This window comes from Lolium rigidum, chromosome 6 (assembly GCF_022539505.1).
Source record: "Lolium rigidum isolate FL_2022 chromosome 6, APGP_CSIRO_Lrig_0.1, whole genome shotgun sequence".
Lineage (NCBI taxonomy): Eukaryota > Viridiplantae > Streptophyta > Magnoliopsida > Poales > Poaceae > Lolium > Lolium rigidum.
Genome location: NC_061513.1, coordinates 316,829,758 through 316,848,237, shown reverse-complemented (window position 1 = coordinate 316,848,237; position 18,480 = coordinate 316,829,758). Strand labels below are relative to the sequence as shown.

General features: G+C 54.9%; 2 protein-coding genes across 2 annotated transcripts; one reads left to right on the top strand and one right to left on the bottom strand.

Annotated features, from left to right (window-relative positions):
* Positions 1–5,765: 5,765 nt before the first annotated feature.
* LOC124668065 (probable carboxylesterase 15) lies at positions 5,766–7,081 on the top strand. Its single transcript, XM_047205270.1, has one exon. It carries the CDS (start codon positions 5,786–5,788, stop codon positions 6,779–6,781), a length of 996 nt encoding a protein of 331 aa, XP_047061226.1. The 5' UTR covers positions 5,766–5,785; the 3' UTR covers positions 6,782–7,081.
* A 13-nt stretch (positions 7,082–7,094) lies between these two features.
* LOC124664650 lies at positions 7,095–7,938 on the bottom strand. Its single transcript, XM_047202119.1, has 2 exons — positions 7,354–7,938; positions 7,095–7,259 (listed from the first exon to the last, which is right to left on the bottom strand). The coding sequence occupies exons 1-2, from the start codon at positions 7,936–7,938 to the stop codon at positions 7,095–7,097; spliced, it is 750 nt and encodes a 249-aa protein (XP_047058075.1).
* Positions 7,939–18,480: the final 10,542 nt, after the last annotated feature.

The following is an 18,480-nucleotide window of genomic DNA, read 5'->3' as shown; positions in this document are numbered from 1 at the left end:
GCAAATAAGCTGAGGAGTTGAGAGGATAGCACATACCAGAGGGTCTTCCACCGTTGGCTGCGCATTCGGATCCGGCACGATCTCGCCGCCGAATCCGTGCTCCTGCTCATCCGCCGCCGTCAGCACCAAGCCTCCGCCCGACGCGGCCGCACCACGACGGCTGCATCCACCCGGCACCACATCTGCCTCCGCCACGCCGGTGTTCTTGACCAAGGCAGCGGCGGCCGCCCTCGCGGTGGAGCTGCTACCCTCCATCGGCCTCCGATTCGACGGAAATCCGCGGAGAAGAAGGGATTAAAGAAGAGAACGGCAAGTGGAGAGGGAGTGGAGAAGACGAAGTGGCCGAGGGAGAGGGTTTTCTCCGTACCTGATTTGGGGGGGAAATGGTGGGGCGAGGGAGGCGGAGCAGCCGACGAAGGTTTTATATGTCCCTTCCGCTTCGGTACACGCATGTGACTACGCCACGTACACGATGGTTCACAGAATACGTACAGCACAGTCGCGGGCCATACGGGCCTGTACAGGGCTTTTACGTATCTGTCAGAAACGTGAAATTACAAAACTAACCCTGAATCCGAACAGGTATCGCGTGATCTCAACCGTTCATGTGTTTTGACGATTCCACTTTTCCTCTGGGGGGGAGCACCGGAGCAGAAGCGGCTAATTAGTAGCATTAAGCCTTTTTGCAATCTAGTTCTTCGTGGTTCGGTACTCTTACTTCGAAACTAGCTATAAATAAATTGTGCACTTGCAGTCATCATCTAGGAATACAAGGGCCTTACGTCGGGTAATCTCCTACCGCTTCTCCCATCCCTGCCGTGGCATCGGCAACATGGGAACCCTCTGGTGGCTAAGCTGCCAGTTAAGGGGGAGGTGGACGTCGGTCCACCCAGGAGCTCATGGCGTGCGCTCGCAGTATATGGCACATGCCACTTAGATGGAGACGGACACACAGATACACTGCTTCTTCATTGTCTTCTTCTTCGCCACCAGCGACCTAGCCTCGGGGTCATGTTTTGGCTTCCTCCATGGTCATCCCTTTCCCATGGTCATGGTCGCGCTGGCTGTTGTGGAGATCTTGGCAAATGCTGACGTCCTTAAAAAGTGGCAGGGCGGCCTCTATGAATGTATGCCTAGCTTTTTCCACGCGCATGCCATTCATGGTGGCGTGAAAGCTATGACGCTTGCCAGTACTGGTGCTGCCACTGAAGCCGAAGCGTGTCATTGGAGGTGCCACAGTTGGTCAGCGATGCGGCCATGTAGGGAGGGGCAGTGATGCGGCTGCGCATGGAGAGCATTGATTCAAACCTCGTAAGGAGGGCAGCTGTTCGGGCGTCGCAGTCACCGCCATGCGTGCCGGAGGGGTAAGGGCCCGGACGCTCATTGTTTCCGCGCCGTGTTCGCACAGATTCGCAGCTAAAATTTAACCACAAATACGTTTCTACGGATAAATGGGTCAGTTTGCGTTGGACCGTCCGGCTAAGGGCATCTCCAGCGGGATGACTCAAATGATCATGGGCTATCTGTTTCGGTCCGCGTGGACAGATAGACAGCTCGCGCATGCTCCAGCGGGGGACGCAAACATACCGACCCATCAGCCGCGACCCATCCGTGCCCCAAATTTGGGAAAACGATGCGTCGTCCCAGACGTTGCACGGACAGCACGCTTGTCCAGCCGCGCGTGCCACGGCCCCGCCTGGAAGTGACCCGATGGCAGAAGGCTGATCGGCGGCAGCGTTTGCCATCAAGGCCGCCGCAGAAGTCTGCGCCAGCCGCCTGGACTCTTGCGTCGGCATTGAAGCCGATGGCGCTGGAAGCTGCGCGTGCCGTCTCAGCTTCTGTGCCGGCATTGATGGCCAGCGCACATAAGCCACGGGAGCGCCCGCATCTTCTCCCGAACTCCTACCACCGCCACCATTGCTACGATCTCGCCCACGATGAAGCTGCCCCGCTGGATGAAGAAATCCGGCAACAACCACGAGGTTAATTCCTCGTTCGGCCAGCGGCGTTGCCTGGACTCTCCGCCGCGGCGGAACCCTCGCGCGCCCGCCTCCCGCCTCCACCCCCACAGCCGCATCTCTTCGCTAGTCCACAGGCGGCGGCAGTGCAGGATCCTCCTCCGCAACGGACGGGCCGCAACAAGTGGTACGTGCCGCTGGTGGAGGCGCAACAATGGTGGGCGCCCCTATCGCCACCGCGACGTCTCCCTCCCGCACGGGTGGCACTTGAATAGTGGGAGGTTCCATGTTCCTCCACCTCCGACCGACCGGCAGTCCCTGCGCCAGGAGATGCGCCGCCGGATCGACTGCCTGCCGCCAGCAATGCAGCAGCAGGAGGTGTACCGGCGGGAGGATTACTGGCGCGCGTTCCTCGCCTGGGAGCATGAGGCGCGTCGGGTTATCCACGGCCGCCGGGATTCCATACCGGGCGACGACGTCCCCGACAGCGAAGACGATGTCTTCTACAAGGATGGCGAGGACGCCGACGAGGAGGGCGACAACGAGATGGAGGGGGCACCTCCAGCCACCTTGTCAAGCTAAAGGCGGTCCTCCCGGACAACTACGACAAGGATGTGGCCACGACGAGCGCCATGGCCGCGTCATTGGTTGGCGAGGAGGCCAAATGGTCATGGCCGGGGCTGGAGGACATCGTCCGGCTCCCGCAAATGGTGGCGGAGCACGTAGCCTTCCTGCCACCGCCACTATCGCTGCCGCCGCACGCGCCACCACAGGCAGCGTGGGACGGCCAGGACGTTCCACCGCCTCCGCCACCGACACCACGACAGTTCGCGCCTCCTTTGCAGTATGCGCTGCCACCTCCGCATGACGCGGAGCCAGCGAAGGTGCCTGTTTGGTCGCACCAACTATGGAAGCCCCCGCCCTTCATCGACCTCGTCTTAGACGACGAAGAAGACGACGGCGTGTGATTTTAGTTTAGGTTTTACTTTAAATTTATGTAAATTATTTTTGAATCAATGAAATTTCAATCAAGTTTCACGCGTTTTTTTTAATCCGTGCCTTTCTATTTGTTTCATGTGTGGGTGATATGTTGCAAACGTATCTATAATTTTTGTTGCTCCATGCTTGTTTTACACCAATTTCTATATGTTTTTTAACACTTCATGGCACTTTTATGCATTTTCCAGAACTAACATATTGACAAGATGCTACAATGCTAGTTCCTGTTTTTTTGTTGTTTTTGTATTTCAAAAAGTTGTATAGGAAATATTCTTGGAATCAAACGAAACAAAAGCCAAACTTCCTATTTTTTCCGACACGAAGACGAAGTCCGGAGGAGAGACAGAGGGGCGCCACAGGGTAGCCACTCCACCCTATGGCGCGACCAAGGGTGGGCCCACGCCATGGCATGGTGTGGGCCACCCAGGCGGCCACCGACCTCGTCCTTCCGCCTATATAAAGCCTTCGACGCAAAACACTAAAAAACCAGTCTCCGTCCACGAAAAGTTCCGTCGCCACAGCCATCGTCCAGACAAGTTTCGGGGGTTCGAAGTTCCTTTCCCGGCACCCTGCCGGGACAGGGATTGACCCCCGGAGCCATCTCCATCGACTCCACCGCCTCCACTTCGACTCCATGATGGTTCGTGAGTAGTTCCCCCTTGAACTACGGGTTCTCGGCTCTAGCTAGTTGGTACTCTCTCTCCTATGTACTTCAATACAATGATCTCATGAGCTGCCTTACATGACTGAGATCCATATGATGTAGTCGGTGTTGTGTTTGTTGGGATCCGATAAATTGTGGAATTGTGATCAGATTTTTCATCATATTATCATACTACTGTTATTTAAGATCTTGCATGCTCTCCGGTACTTGTAGTTACCCTGATCAAGTAGTTGCATGTATCTCGAAGAAGGAGTATTTATGCTCGATAGTGGGTTCATGCCTCTAGTTTTCTGGAAGAGTGACAATAACTTCTAAGAATGTAGATGTGCAGTTGCTCGTCGGTCCATTTGGGTCGCGCACTGCCCCAACGCACGGACGCATCCCAAATGTGAAATATAACAAAAATAAATATAAAAACAAAGGAAAAACAAAAACAAATTAAATTTAAACCAGAGTTCATTTAACTTAGCCATATTTTGGGCAATTTTTACACAAAAGAAAGCCCTATATGAGCTTTAAACTAAAAAAAAAAGGAGGAAACCCTACTCCAGGGTTGCGACGCGGTGGCCGCCGGTGCGCCACCCTACTCCCAGTAGTACTTGTCATCATCGCCGTCGATGAGGACAATGCCCCCCCCCCCCCCCGCCAGATACGGGCTGTTCCGGCTGGACACGCCGGAGGGAGACGGGGACTCCGGCCAGGGCGACCACTGGGCCCTTTCCCAGGTGGATTTCGGGTCCGGAGGGCTCGCCCGCCTGCGCAGGTGTGCCAGCCGCGCCGCCTCCTTCTGCCGTTGCTCCGCCGCAGCGGCCTGCAGCTCCGCCTCGTGCCGGAGCGCGGCTAGGCGCTCCTCCTCCTCCCGCAGCGCGGCCTGGCGCGTGGCCTCCTCCTGCCGGCGCGCCATGTGGCGAGGAACACCCACGCCTCGGCCTCGGCATCCTCCTGGGCCTTCCTGGCCATCTCCTCCAGTGCGGAGGCGCGCAGGGCCTCGGCGAGGTGCGGCAATTTGGCCAACTCCTCGAGGTCGTTGAGCTCGCGGGACGCCGCCAGTGCGCCCTGCAGCTCGGGGTCGTCGTCTTCCTCGGGCTGGGCCTGTGGCGCTTGCGCTGGCGCCGCCGCGGGCTCGTCGATGTAAAGGCCGCCAGGGCGGCGGCCAGCCCTCCTAGCAGGCATCCGCGGCTGTGCGCGAGGCCTCGCCGTCGCCGAGGTCAAGCACGTGCGCTGGCGCGCATCGTGCTCCACCTCGAACCACAAGTCCCAGTTGGGACTTGTGTCGCTGTAGGCGGGGTCATCCCGGAGGTCCGCCGGTAGGTGCGCGCGGTGCCGCCGGATCTCCGCGACGCGGGCGCGGCCGGAGACCGGGATCAGCGGCACCTGAGCCTAGCAGCCGTGGGAGAGGTGCACGTCGCCCCACGACATTGAGACGGCGGCCTGCCAGAACATATGCGCCACCGCTACGGTGACGTAGATCCGGTCGCGGATGGGAGCGGCGGCCCCATGGAGAATGCCGCCGGCGCGGCTCGCCGGCTGCTGCCGGCCTCGTAGTCGTTGGCGGACGGCTGGAACTCTCGCTTCGGGGCCATGGCGGCACGGAAGGTTGAGCTCGTGCGGCCGGAGTGGAGTGGTGGACTGGGACTGGATAGGGACAGTCCCCCTCCCCAGTCCACATTTAATAGGACTGGGGCACCGACAGGTCGACTAGACACACGGACTAGGCAGATATGCGAGGACGCCACGTGCCATCCGCGGCCACGTAAACCTGGCTTAGATTTGGGTCGGGTTTGGGTCGTACGGATACCGCGGCCATCCGTATTTGTGATGTGTGATCACGTTGGGCGGTTTTGTCTGTTTGGATCCATCTGGACGAGTGGACGCGGGTGTTAGAGATGCCTAAGAGCATACCATTTTTGTTTAACACGGACACAAACGGTCTATATGCGCTGGAGAAGAAGAGTTCGTGTCCGGCGCGTGCGACAAGTTTGACGAGTATGCCATGTGATCTCCTTCGAGAAGGGCAAAGCAGGCACGGATGCGAGAATGCCATGTGATCTGACAGCACGCCAGGAACCTTCCTTGAGCCTTACCACCTACTATTATACTCATACATCATTTCAGAAACCGCGAGGAGCCGACCACGACCTGAACGGCATCGGTCGACCACACCATGTCCGGCGGCGACAAGGCACCGCGCGTTGTGGAGGACTTGTTCGGCATCGTCCAGATCCTCAGCGACGGCACCATTGTACGCGGTGATGAGGCCGTCCTCCGCCAAAACGCGACGTACCCGGACGTCCCCGGCGTGCAGTGGAAAGACGTCGTGTACCACGCGGTGCACGGCCTGAGGGCCCGCGTGTACAGGCCGGCGTCCTCGCCGCCGCTGGCCGGTAGCAGCAGCAAGCTCCCGGTGCTGGTGTACTTTCACGGCGGAGGCTACTGCATCGGATCCTACGCGCAGCCACCCTTCCACTCCTTCTGCCTCCGCGCCGCCGCCGAGCTCCCGGCCGTCGTCCTCTCCGTCCAGTACCGCCTCGCCCCCGAGCACCGCCTCCCCGCCGCCATCGAGGACGGCGCCTATTTCCTGTCCTGGCTGCGCGCCCAGTCTGAGCTCGCCGCTGACCCGTGGCTCGCGGAGTCGGCCGACTTCGCAAGGACGTTCGTCTCCGGCGTATCAGCCGGCGCCAACCTGGCACACCACGTCACCGTCCAGCTCGCGCCCGCGCAGCTCGCGGTCAGCCCAGTACGCGTCGTCGGGTACGTCCTCCTCTCCGCGTTCTTTGGCAGCGCCGAGCGCACGGCGGCGGAGGTTGACCCGCCGCCGGATGTGTCCCTGACGGTCGACATGTCCGACCAGCTCTGGTACATGTCGCTGCCGGTCGGGGCGACCAGGGACCACCCGGTGGCCAACCCGTTCGGCCCGGACAGCCCCAGCCTCACGGCGGTGGACCTCCCGCCGGCGCTTGTGGTGGTGCCGGGGAGCGACGTGCTCCGCGACCACGTGCGCGGGTACGCGGCGAGGCTCAAGGACATGGGGAAGACCGTGGAGGTCGTCGAGTTCGAGGGAGAGCAGCACGGTTTCTATGTGCTCCAGCCGTTCGGCGAGGCGGCCGACGAGTTGATGCGAGTACTCAGGCGGTTTGTGTACGCAGCTCACAGCGCCTGAGCTGTGATAGCTGTGCTTTCTGACGCTTTGTGTTGCTGCTTGTTTCAGTTTTACATTGAAATCCAGCTACTGAAGCATTTTCGTGCTTCTCAAAATAAAACGAGTAGAGCTGTAGTAACATTGGCAGAAACTTTTGATTCATCACGGCAGCGTAGATGCCTTCGGATCAAGTTAATTTATCACGACCAATTTTCAGTTTATCTCAGCAAACCATCAATTTTCTATACCAATTCATATGTAACAATTTCTCGTCCTCTCGTAACAGTTTCAGAAAGGTCCTGTCTGAAATTCTGAACAGCTAGCAGCTAAATCATCAAATCTCAATGACTTCTTCAGCAGATTCAGTCTTGCATCGACCATTCTTCTTCGGCCCCGCTTCCTCTGGAGCTCCCCTCTTGCCGCGAGCACTCTTCTTCGGCATAAAGACATCCGTCAGGACGGTTTTGGATTTGAAGGCAGCAGCGAGTATGCCCAGCGCCTGCACTCACACACACAATAAACAAGAATCAATCACAAGTTAATCGAAGAAACTACTACCTGCCTTGACATTAATAGTTCAATACTGCTAGTACCTCATCGTTGCCGATCTTGACGATCTTCTCCTGCAGCACGCTGAGGTCCTTGACGCCGCACTGGGCGAGCAGCGTGATCATCGACAAGGACGCCGGCGTCACCGAGAGGTCGTCTTTCACGGTGTACGTGGGCGCGGACACCACGGGTTGGTTTGTTTCGTCGACGGCGAGGGTCATGGCCTTCCGCCTATAGCTGCGGCAACTGGGGCAGAGACTGCAATAGAGCGCCGAGAGCTGTCCACATTTGGTGGCAGCAGCCTTACCTAGGCACGTGTAAAGTGTTCCACTGCCGTTGAGCTTGACGCCCAGCAGCTGCTGCAGGCTGGAGACCGTGGCCGGGGCGGCGGCCGGGATCAGTTGTAGCTCTTCGGTATTGTACTTGGCGCCCAATGTCTCCGCGCTGCCGAGCAGTGTCCCCACGCTGCCGACCATGCCCTCCTTGGCGAGCAGGCTGGTGATGGTGCCCAGCGGGAGGGAGAGGAGGGCCGTCAGGAACTTCACAACGTCGCTGCCGGCCTCGGCGAAGCACAGTTTGCCTGTCTTCTTGTTGATCAGCAGCTTTATCGATAGCTCCTTGGTCGCCATACTATCCTGTTACGGTTCAATTCAAACGTTCTATATGAGCAGCCTAATTTTGCAGGAAAATATGCATTTCTCTCTAGGAGAAGTAACATTTCAAGACTATGTAACCCAAAGATGTAACCGGGGACAATTCATACTCTGAAGTCTTCGTGGCTTTGGGTGAAAAGGATGCGGCAGGGAAGTGCCAAGAAGTGATTCTACTCAATCTATAAGCTGGTCGTGAGGTCGATTTGGTGCAAGAGAAACAGAAGGATGTTTTATAAGCAATACAAGCCGATTCAACAAGTTATTGACCACCAAATGCATTTCAGTAGTCATTGGCGAGCAGGGGCCACCTTGTTCTCCACATCTAAGCTTTGTGGTTGGTCTGAATCGTGTTCTGTTCTTGGCTTCAGTTTAGTGGTTGGCCATGTGGTAGCGCTTGCTTAGCTTGAGTTTCAGAACTTTAACCGGTCATGTTTTGTTGTTGTTTTGGTGAGTTCTTTTGTATTTCAGGATGATGTCTTTTGGCCCTCGTTGGTCACCTTATTTTCTTAATATACCACAATGCAGCTCTCCTGCATTGTTCAAAAAAAAGGAGATGGCCATGTACAGCATCAGGTGTAAACCACGAGCTATGTGCAAACCACGCACCTATACCATCAAAATAACATTTTCTATATGAGTTTTTATCGAAAAAGTAGATTAAGCTTTATGTAAAGCTCTGAAAGCTACAGTTGAAATGGCTGAGATCAACCAGATCAGCTATACGTTTCTGTTTTGATGGTATATTGCAAAGATTTATTCACATAAGTTTCCAGATTTACTGCAACAAATTTAACATACTTAAGGAGATGGCCATGTACAGCATGAGTGTAGCATTTACAATCCTCTATACCGGCTTATTAGAGCACCACATACTTCGAAAAAAAACTTTAGCCAGTAATTTTTTTTAAACAAGATATGACACAAAAAGAATACCTTTGATAACTTATTTTGCATATGTATCTAATGGTATAATTTTTCTGGCATATATCTCATACTCTGTTGATCAGTGGCCTAATAAACCGATATGTATGTAGTAAGTAATGTGTTCCTAAAAGACTCAAATCCTGAATTAAGCCCTGGAGGCCATATGAGAGCCTAATGAACTGCCTTTCCATAAAAGATCATTAGGAAACGCAAGATTAATGTATAAATAAATATATAAATCTAACAGTACATTGATTAAGAGCTCGGAGCAACTTTTCAATCAGGTTTTCAGGTTTTCATGCCATCTCTAACACAACAATTGGAATAATAGGTGGGACTAGCTACCTAGACTAGAGTGATTACTAGTTATTACTATTTCCATTTATCGAAAAAAAGTTATTACTATTTTTTTTCTTTTGTTCCCTTTTTCTACTAGTAGTTGAAATAAACAATAGAAAATACAGTAAAAAGGATGGAGTACAAAGTATGCAGTAGAAAGATACAGCATAATTGAGAAGTATAAAAACCCACACACCGTAGAGTAAAAAGTTTGGAAAATACAGCTCGAAAAATGCAGTAGAAAATATGGTGCAAAAAAACAAAGTAGAGAGTAGAGACTAGTATAAACGCACTATAGAAAATTAGTACTCTCGCCCATCCAAATAAGTAGTGATTTGGATAGGAGGAGAATAGTAAGAAATCATAATACATAAAATAAATAAGAGAGTCGTTAAAACATAGTAAAAAGGGTTAGAGATAGTGTCAAAAAAGGACAATGGCGAAAATATTTTTTGGGAGCTCTTTTGATATCGGGGACATTTTTTAATCTTGAATTGGATTTTTTAATAGCAACATCGTCTATTTTGGAAGCTAGCCCTTTTTAACCAACCAAACAACTATGGGGGAGTAGTCCAAAGCAAACATACTATAAATAGAAAGGAAAAAATTGGCTACATGACACCGTTATTTTCTGGCGTTTGCCAAAATACACCGCTTGATTGTGTCTTTGCCAGGTACCATTACAATTCTGTGATACATTTGACGGAACACACCACCTAGCCGAAGTAAAAGTGCAAAACTTTCCGTTTTCGGCCAGGTGGTGTGTTCTGGCAAATGTGCCACGAAATTGTAATGGTACCTGACAAAGACACAATTGAGCAGTGTGTTTTGGCAACGCCAGAAAATAACGGTGTCCTGTATCAAATTTTCCCAAATAGAAATCGTGTACTCAAGGAACTTAGATTATAAAAGCTAATGTGACCTTTAAGCAAAAAGGTGATTACATTACTCTCGTGAAAAAGATTCCGCAAATATATCAAAATTTAATTGTATCTGGACAATTTAGTGTATAGATACATCCAAATTTATATAAATCTGTGACATTTTTTTTTTGGGACGAAGGAAATACTAAGTACTGGCTCTGTGTCATCTTACTTTGCTTAAGCGTACACACCCGTCTTTCCAAGGAAACATACTTAAGGAAAATTTCCAGTATCATCCCATACCCAGGTGATCAAATTAATGGTCAACTTTATCTCCATGTACGTAGTGGCCTAATAAACCGATATGTATGTAGTAAGTTTGTTCCTAAAAGACTCAAATCCTGAATTAAGCCGTGGAGGCCCTAGGAGGGCCTAATGAATTGCCTTTCCAGAAAAGATCATTAGGATACACTAGATAAAGGCATAAATATATAAATATAACAGTACACTGATTAAGAGCTCGGAGTAACTTTTCAATAAGGTTTTCATGTTTTCATGCCATCTCTAAGACATCAGTTGGAATAATAGGTGGGACTAGCTACCTAGGCTAGGACAAACTCTGTTATAAGCTTGCCTAAAACACCCTCTAAGAGTAAGCACTACAGTGCATTCTAGTTATTACTAATAGTTTTTTTTCTTTTTTCCCTTTTTCTACTAGTAGTTGAAATAAACAATAGAAAAAACAATAAAAAGGATGGAGTACAAAGTATGCAGTAGAAAGATACAGCATAATTGAGAAGAAGTATAAAAACCCAACACACCATAGTGTAAAAAGTTAAGAAAATACTACTAAAAAATGTAATAGAAATTATGGTGCAAAAAACACAGTAGAGACAAGTGTAAACGAACTATAGAAAAATAGTACACTCACCCATCCAAATCAGCAGTAATTTGGTTCGGAGGGGAGCAGTAAGAAATCACGATACAAAAAATAAAGAAAGAGTCGTTAAAAGATAGAAAAAAAGGGCTTAGGTCTAAAGATACTGTTGAAAAAAGGCCAATGGTGAAAATATTTTTTGGGAGCTTTTTTGAGATCAGAGACATTTTTGAATCTTGAATTGGATTTTTTGATAGCAACATCGTCTTTTTTGGAAGCTAGCGTTTTTTAACCAACCAAACAACTGTGGGGGAGTAGAGTCCAAAGCAAACATACTATAAATAGGAATCATGTACTCAAGGAACTTAGATTATAAAAGCTAATTTGACCTTTAAGCAAAACATTGATTATATTACTCCCTTGAAAAGGATGTCGCAAATATATCTAAATTCAAATGTATGTAGACAATTTAGTGTATAGATATATTCAAATTTAGATAAATCTACGATATTCTTTTTCGGAACAAAGGGGGTACTAAGTACTGGCTATATATCATTTTACTTTGCTTAAGCGTACACGCCCGTCTTTCCAAGGAAAATTTCCAGTATCATCCCATACACATGCAATTTTGTAAAATTTTAAAACTTATAAAGATCGGATTCATCCCACATATTTATCTGGTAAAATCTGTGCAAAACTCAATTTCTTCATGTTCCTATCCCACAGATTCACAAATCGCCAATTTGCTCACGTTGCTGCCTAAAGACGAGACTAGAACAGTAGGAACAATCATGGGATCGGAAACGCCAACTGAACAGGTGGTGATATACAACATTAAGAAAAACATCAATAGTGACACATTAGAAAAGGGGTTTGGCCTTGACCATATCGTATTTCATCCCAGAAGCGACTAGGAAAAGGTACAAGGAGACGGAAGTCCCAAAGCAACGGTGCATGGAGAAATTCACTCACAGTGGTGTCGCCGGCTTCCCGCTGATGCTTGCCGCGAGAGGAAGGCGACCACGACGGCGGCTCGACGAAGGGTTTCGTGGCTCGACGCTGGTGCGCACGTGAATGGGTACATATGGATGGTTGACTCTGGGCCTGTTGGACCATATATAGGGCTCTTCCTTTGAGTTGATTTGGATCTATTAATATTTTTTTCTAGTTTCGGTCCACTAAAGACCGGACAGTTTGTTTGGCTCCAATTATCATGGCAAACCCTCAATGCCAATCAGATCAGTCTTCACCCGCGCGCAGCAACCCCCTCTCTCCCCCCCCCCCCCCAATCCCGCTCTGACCCTCCTCCGCCGACGAGGAGCTTGAGTTGACGGGCTCCAGCCTCACCCCCGACGAGAAGCTCACATGGCGACCATGCTCCCGCTACGGCCCTCCTTTGCCGACGAGGAGCTTGCTTCGGAGCCCTCTAGCCCACCCCGCCGACGAGAATCATAGGCCGGCCCTCCTCCCACTCCGGTGCTCCTCCGCCAACGAGGAGCTCGCATCGGCGCCCTCCCATGCCGCTGATGAGAACACCCAACGCTACAACCGCATCGCTCAACAACCACCGGCTTGGCCTCCCTCTCACGTCACATGGGTGACCTGGCGCACCTTTAAAAGGACGAGATGTCACCTAGAGGTGGGGGTGAATAGGTGTTTTTAAAAATACTACGAATTTGGCTTGTAAGAATGCGGAATCAAATTAGCGTTTATTTTACAAGCATAAAACCTAAATATGCTAGACTCAACTAAGTGTAACTACAACAACTTAGATAAGCAAGATAGGCACAAGATATATATAGCACAAGTGATAGCAAGATATAAGTACTTCAAGCACGATGATTATCACAAGAAAAGTAAACTTAGGTATAGAGATAACCGAAGCACGAAAAGATGAAGATGTATTCACGTGTTCCCCCACACAAGGTGATGTACGTCATGTTGGAGACATGCGGGCTACCACGAATGTCTCTCGAACGTCACAAAAACTCACCTTCTTCTCCAAACCAATACCACGAAGGTCAAAGGCAAGCTCCACAACCACTTCACAAACTGCACGATGGAGAAGCCAAGGTATCTTCACAATCTTCCACAAAGAGGTCACCGACGCACCAACTGCCAAGCCCACTAGGAGGTCACCCATCCAAGAGTAACAAGCTCACGGTCTCACACTCAAACAAATCATAATGGAGAGCTCAACATGTATGCAAGGATGCAAAAGCAAGAACATCAAAAATGTTTAAATCTCTCACACTGAAATCCCATCAAAGCAACAAGTGCTAGGGAGAAATTAAAGAGGAAGAACAACGGAAAAAAAAAAACAACAAATAATTCAAAGATCTAGATCCCAAGAGCACAAAGAGGAGTAAAGGAGCTGGAGAATGAGCAAAGCTCAGGACATCAATGGGCCGAATTGCCATAGGTTGATCTATTTTACTCTAATGGATGCTATCTTTACCAGTTGCCAACTAGCAGTACTGGGTTGTGGTTATTAATATTTTGCAAACAAGAAAATTGTTATGACCGGCCTGGTCTACCGCCGGAGGGGGCCCATTGGCCCAACCGGCCAAGCTTAGTTAGGGGCTTAGCCCAGTTAGCAGATTAGGGTTTCGCGAGTTCTCTTATATATACAAGTTGTAATAGACTAAATCAATCAAGCAATAATCGAGATATCATTATTGCCGACTCCCGAAGGAGTCGGCCTTCTCCCGTCCGCGCCGCCCAAACCCTAGCCGCCGCCTTCCGCGTGCTCGCGACGGCGCCTGCCGCCGGCGCCGCCTTCCTCCCTCTCGCTCTCAGCACTTCCACCCCTACAATCTACGCCCTCGCCCGGTAGAACCCTAGTTTCTACCAATTTGGTATCAGAGACCTCTACGATCATGTCTTCGAGCCAGCCCACCGCCACCACCGCCGCCGCCTCCGAGACGCCGCCGGCCTCCTCCGCCGCCGCGCAACTGCCGCCGCCCTCCACGGGCGCCGCGGCGACCCTGGCCGATGACGCCGGCGCCGCCCCCTCCTCTCGCAGCAAGAGCTGTCGACGGCCATCCGCGACCTCGCCACCGCCATCCAGGGCATCCGCCTGTACCTCATCGGTACGCAGGGGATGACTACGCCGGTCCTGTCGCCACCCCTCGCCGCCTATCCGGCCGCGCCGACGGCCCTTCCCGGCCAGGGAGCGCCCGCTCCGCCCCCGGCCTCACCGCCGCCGCCACCGTGGGCGGCCTGGCCGCCGGCCCCCAGTCCGGGCCCCGCCTCGCTGCCCCAGGGGGTGCCCATCCAGCGGGTCCAGTTCCCGCCATCACCCTCCCGCCTTCCGGCGTGGGTGACCGCGACGGAGCCCCCGCCGATCCACTCGGCCGCACCGGCGCCATCCCCCGTCTACACCACCGCCGGGGACCCCCCGCGCCCGTCCTTCCCGGACCCGCCGCCCGCCCGCTTCGCCGAGCCGTCCGCTGGTCGCACGGAGTACCCCGCCCAGGGCGCCACCGGCTTCGCTCCCCACGCTACGCCAAGCTGGAATTCGCCACATACGACGGCGTCGAGGACCCCCTCAACTGGCTCAACCAGTGCGAGCAGTTCTTCCGGGGACAGCGCACCCTGGCCTCGGACCGGACGTGGCTCGCATCGTACCACCTCCGCGGCGCCGCCCAGACGTGGTACTACTCCCTGGAGCAGGACGAGGGTGGCATGCCTCCATGGGACCGGTTCCATGAGCTCTGCCTTCTCCGCTTCGGCCCTCCAGTCCGCGGCAGCCGCTTGGCGGAACTTGGGCGTTTGGCGTTCACCACCACGGTGCAGGACTTCGCCGACCGCTTCCAGGCCCTCGCATGCCATGCGCCCGGCGTGACGGGCCAACAGCGCGCCGAGCTCTTCATTGGCGGCCTCCCGGACCATATCCGCGTGGATGTCGAGCTACAGGCTCCGCGGGACCTCCAGACGGCGATGCACTACGCGCGCGCTTATGAGCGTCGCGCCCAGGCGGTTCAGCAGACGCCCCTGGCCCGCGGCACCCGCGCCGCCCGACCTCCTCCTCCGGCCGCGGCCGCCACCCGGCCCGCCCCACCTGGACCGACTGGCCCTGCCCCCGCAGCTACACGCACGTTCCGCCGCCTCACCCCGGCGGAGCAGCTCGAATGCCGCCGCCTGGGACTCTGTTTCAACTGCGACGACCCATACACGCCCGGTCACGTGTGCCCTCGCCTCTTCTACCTGGAGACCGTCGACATAGAGGAGGGCGACCCGATGACTGGGCCAGTTGCTGCGGCATCCGAGATGGCCGGGTCGACCGACGCAGCTGCCACGGCCTTCGTCGTGTCCCTCCACGCGCTCGCCGGCATCCGCCACGAGCGGACGATGCTGCTTCCGGTCACTATCCAGGGCGAGCCTCTGGTGGCGCTACTGGACACGGGGTCTACGCATAATTTCCTCCCCGCCGCCACTATGCGCCGCCTCGCGCTACAGCCGACAGGTGGGGATACCCTCCGCGTGACGGTGGCCAACGGTGACCGCATCCACTGCCATGGGGTACGTGGTCCAGCACGTTCCCCTTACCATCGGCGACGAGCACTTCGTCATCACGTGCGCCGGCATCGACTTGGGCTGCTTCGACTTCATCCTTGGCGTCGACTTTCTGCGGACGCTCGGACCCATCCTCTGGGACTTCGACGCCCTGACGATGACCTTCTGGCGCCAGGGACGCCACATTCGCTGGGAGGGTCTCGGGGGCACATCTCCCGCGCCGCAGCTCCAGCTAGTCTCTGGGGCCGACGACGCCGAGCACCCCCTCCTGACGCACCTCCTGCAGCAGCACGGCGACATCTTCGAGGAGCCGCAGGGCCTGCCGCCCCCACGAGCGTGTGACCATCGCATACACTTGCTCCCGGGGTCGGCGCCAGTGGCGGTGCGCCCATACCGCTACCCCCAGCTGCAGAAGGACGAGGCTGGAGCGCCGGTGCGCGCTCATGTTGGCGGCGGGCATCATCAGGATCTCCACGTCCCCGTTTTCCGCGCCGGTGCTCTTGGTGCGCAAGTCGGATGGCACGTGGCGCTTCTGCATCGACTACCGCGCCCTCAACGCCCTCACGCTCAAGGATAAGTTCTCGATCCCGGTGGTTGACGAGCTGTTTGACGAGCTATTTGACGAGCTCCACGGCGCGAGGTTCTTCACCAAGCTCGACCTCCGCTCAGGCTATCATCAGGTGCGCATGCACCCGGAGGACATCGCCAAGACGGCGTTCCGGACACACCATGGCCACTTCGAGTTCGTGGTGATGCCTTTCGGCCTCACCAACGCGCCCGCGACCTTCCAGGCCCTGATGAATGATGTCCTTCGCCCATACTTACGTCGTTTTGTGCTGGTTTTTTTCGATGATATCTTGATCTACAGCGCATCATGGGCGGAGCACCTGCAGCATGTCGCCATCGTCTTCAACGAGCTTCGAGCGCATCGACTTCACCTCAAGCGCTCGAAGTGCTCGTTTGCGACGACCTCGGTGGCCTATCTCGGTCACGTCATCTCCGCCGACGGGGTGGCGATGGATGCGGACAAGGTGGCGGCGGTCGCCGCCTGGCCGACGCCGCGTTCACCACGCGCCCTCCGCGGGTTCCTGGGCCTCGCCGGCTACTACCGGAATTTCATCCGGGATTTTGGCCTCATCGCCTCGCCGCTCACGCGCCTGCTGCGGCATGAGGCCTTCGCTTGGGACGATGAGGCTACCGTTGCCTTCGAGGCCCTCAAGGGGGCCCTGACGACGGGCCCCGTTCTTCAGATGCCGGACTTCGACAAGCCGTTCATCGTCGACTGCGACACCTCGCAGGGCGGGGTTCGGTGCCGTCCTTCACCAGGGTGACGGGCCGCTCGCCTACTTCAGCCGGCCGTTTGCTGCACGCCACCTCAAGCTTGCGGCGTACGAGCAGGAACTCATTGGCTTGGTTCAGGCCGTCCGCCACTGGCGCCCCTACCTATGGGGGCGCTCGTTCCGCGTACGTACGGACCACTACAGCCTTAAGTTCCTCTTGGACCAGCGGCTGTCGACGGTGCCCCAGCACCAGTGGATCCGCAAGCTGTTTGGCTTCAACTTCACGGTGGAGTATCGTCCGGGGCGCCTCAACACAGTGGCCGACGCCTTGTCCCGCCGCGACGCCGATCCCGACGCCACTGAGGGAGACTCGGACAGCCGCCTGCTCTGCATCCGCTCGGGGCCCTCCTTCGTCCTCTTCGACCGCATCCGCCAGGCGACGGTGTCCGCGCCGGATGCCTAGCTTCTGCGGCAGCAACTCGACGCGGGTGAGCTAGACGACCCTTGGCGCGTCATCGACGGCCTTCTCCTCCACGGGCGCCGCGTGTTCGTCCCCGACCATGATGACCTCCGCCATCAGGTGCTTCTCTTGGCACACTCCGCCGGTCATGAGGGTGTCCAGAAGACCCTCCACCGTCTTCGCGCGGATTTCTACATTCCTGGCGATCGGGCCATGGTCCAGGATTGGGTGCGTTCGTGTGAGACGTGCCAGCGCAACAAGACGGAGACTTTGCGCCCAGCTGGTGTCCTGCAGCCGCTTGACGTTCCTTCGCAGGTGTGGGCCGACATCTCCATGGACTTCATCGAGGGCCTTCCGAGGGTGGGCGGCAAGTCTGTCATCCTCACGGTGGTTGACCGCTTCTCCAAGTACGCCCACTTCATCGCGCTTGGCCATCCCTACACAGCGGCGTCTGTGGCCCGCGCCTTCTTCGACGGTATCGTCCGCCTACACGGGTTTCCCTCGTCCATCGTCTGTGATCGAGATCCGGTGTTCACGGGGCACGTGTGGCGGGACCTCTTCCGCATGGCTGGTGTCCAACTCCGGTTCAGCACGGCGGTCCATCCTCAGACGGACGGCTAGTCCGAGGTGGTCAATAAGGTGATCGCCATGTATTTGCGCTGTGTTACCGGTGATCGTCCTCGCGCTTGGGTGGATTAGCTTGCGTGGGCGGAGTGCTGCTACAACACCTCCTACCACTCCGCCCTGCGTGCTACGCCATTCGAGGTGGTCTACGGTCGGCCACCACCACCTATCCTACCGGTGGATCCAGCGACAGCGCGGACGGAGGCAGCTGGCGAGCTCATCCGCACCCGCGACGAGATGCTGGCCGAGGTGCGGCAGCGTCTTGTCCAAGCTCAACAGGTCGCCAAGCACTACTATGACGGGCGACATCGTGAGGTTGAGTACACGGTGGGTGACTGGGTGTGGCTTCGCCTGTTGCACCGCTCTCATCAGTCCCTCGACCCGCGTGCCAAGCGTAAACTTGGTCCGCGCTATGCGGGGCCCTTCATCATCATCGATCGGATTGGGACCATGGCGTACAGGCTTCAGTTGCCGGAGGGGGCCCGCATTCACGACGTCTTCCACGTGGGCCTGCTGAAACCCTATCGCGGTGCCCCACCGGTGGCCACTCCACCACTTCCGCCGACGGCTGAGGGACGTCTGCTGCCCAGTCCGGCCAAGGTGCTCCGCGCTCAACTACGTCGTGATGTTTGG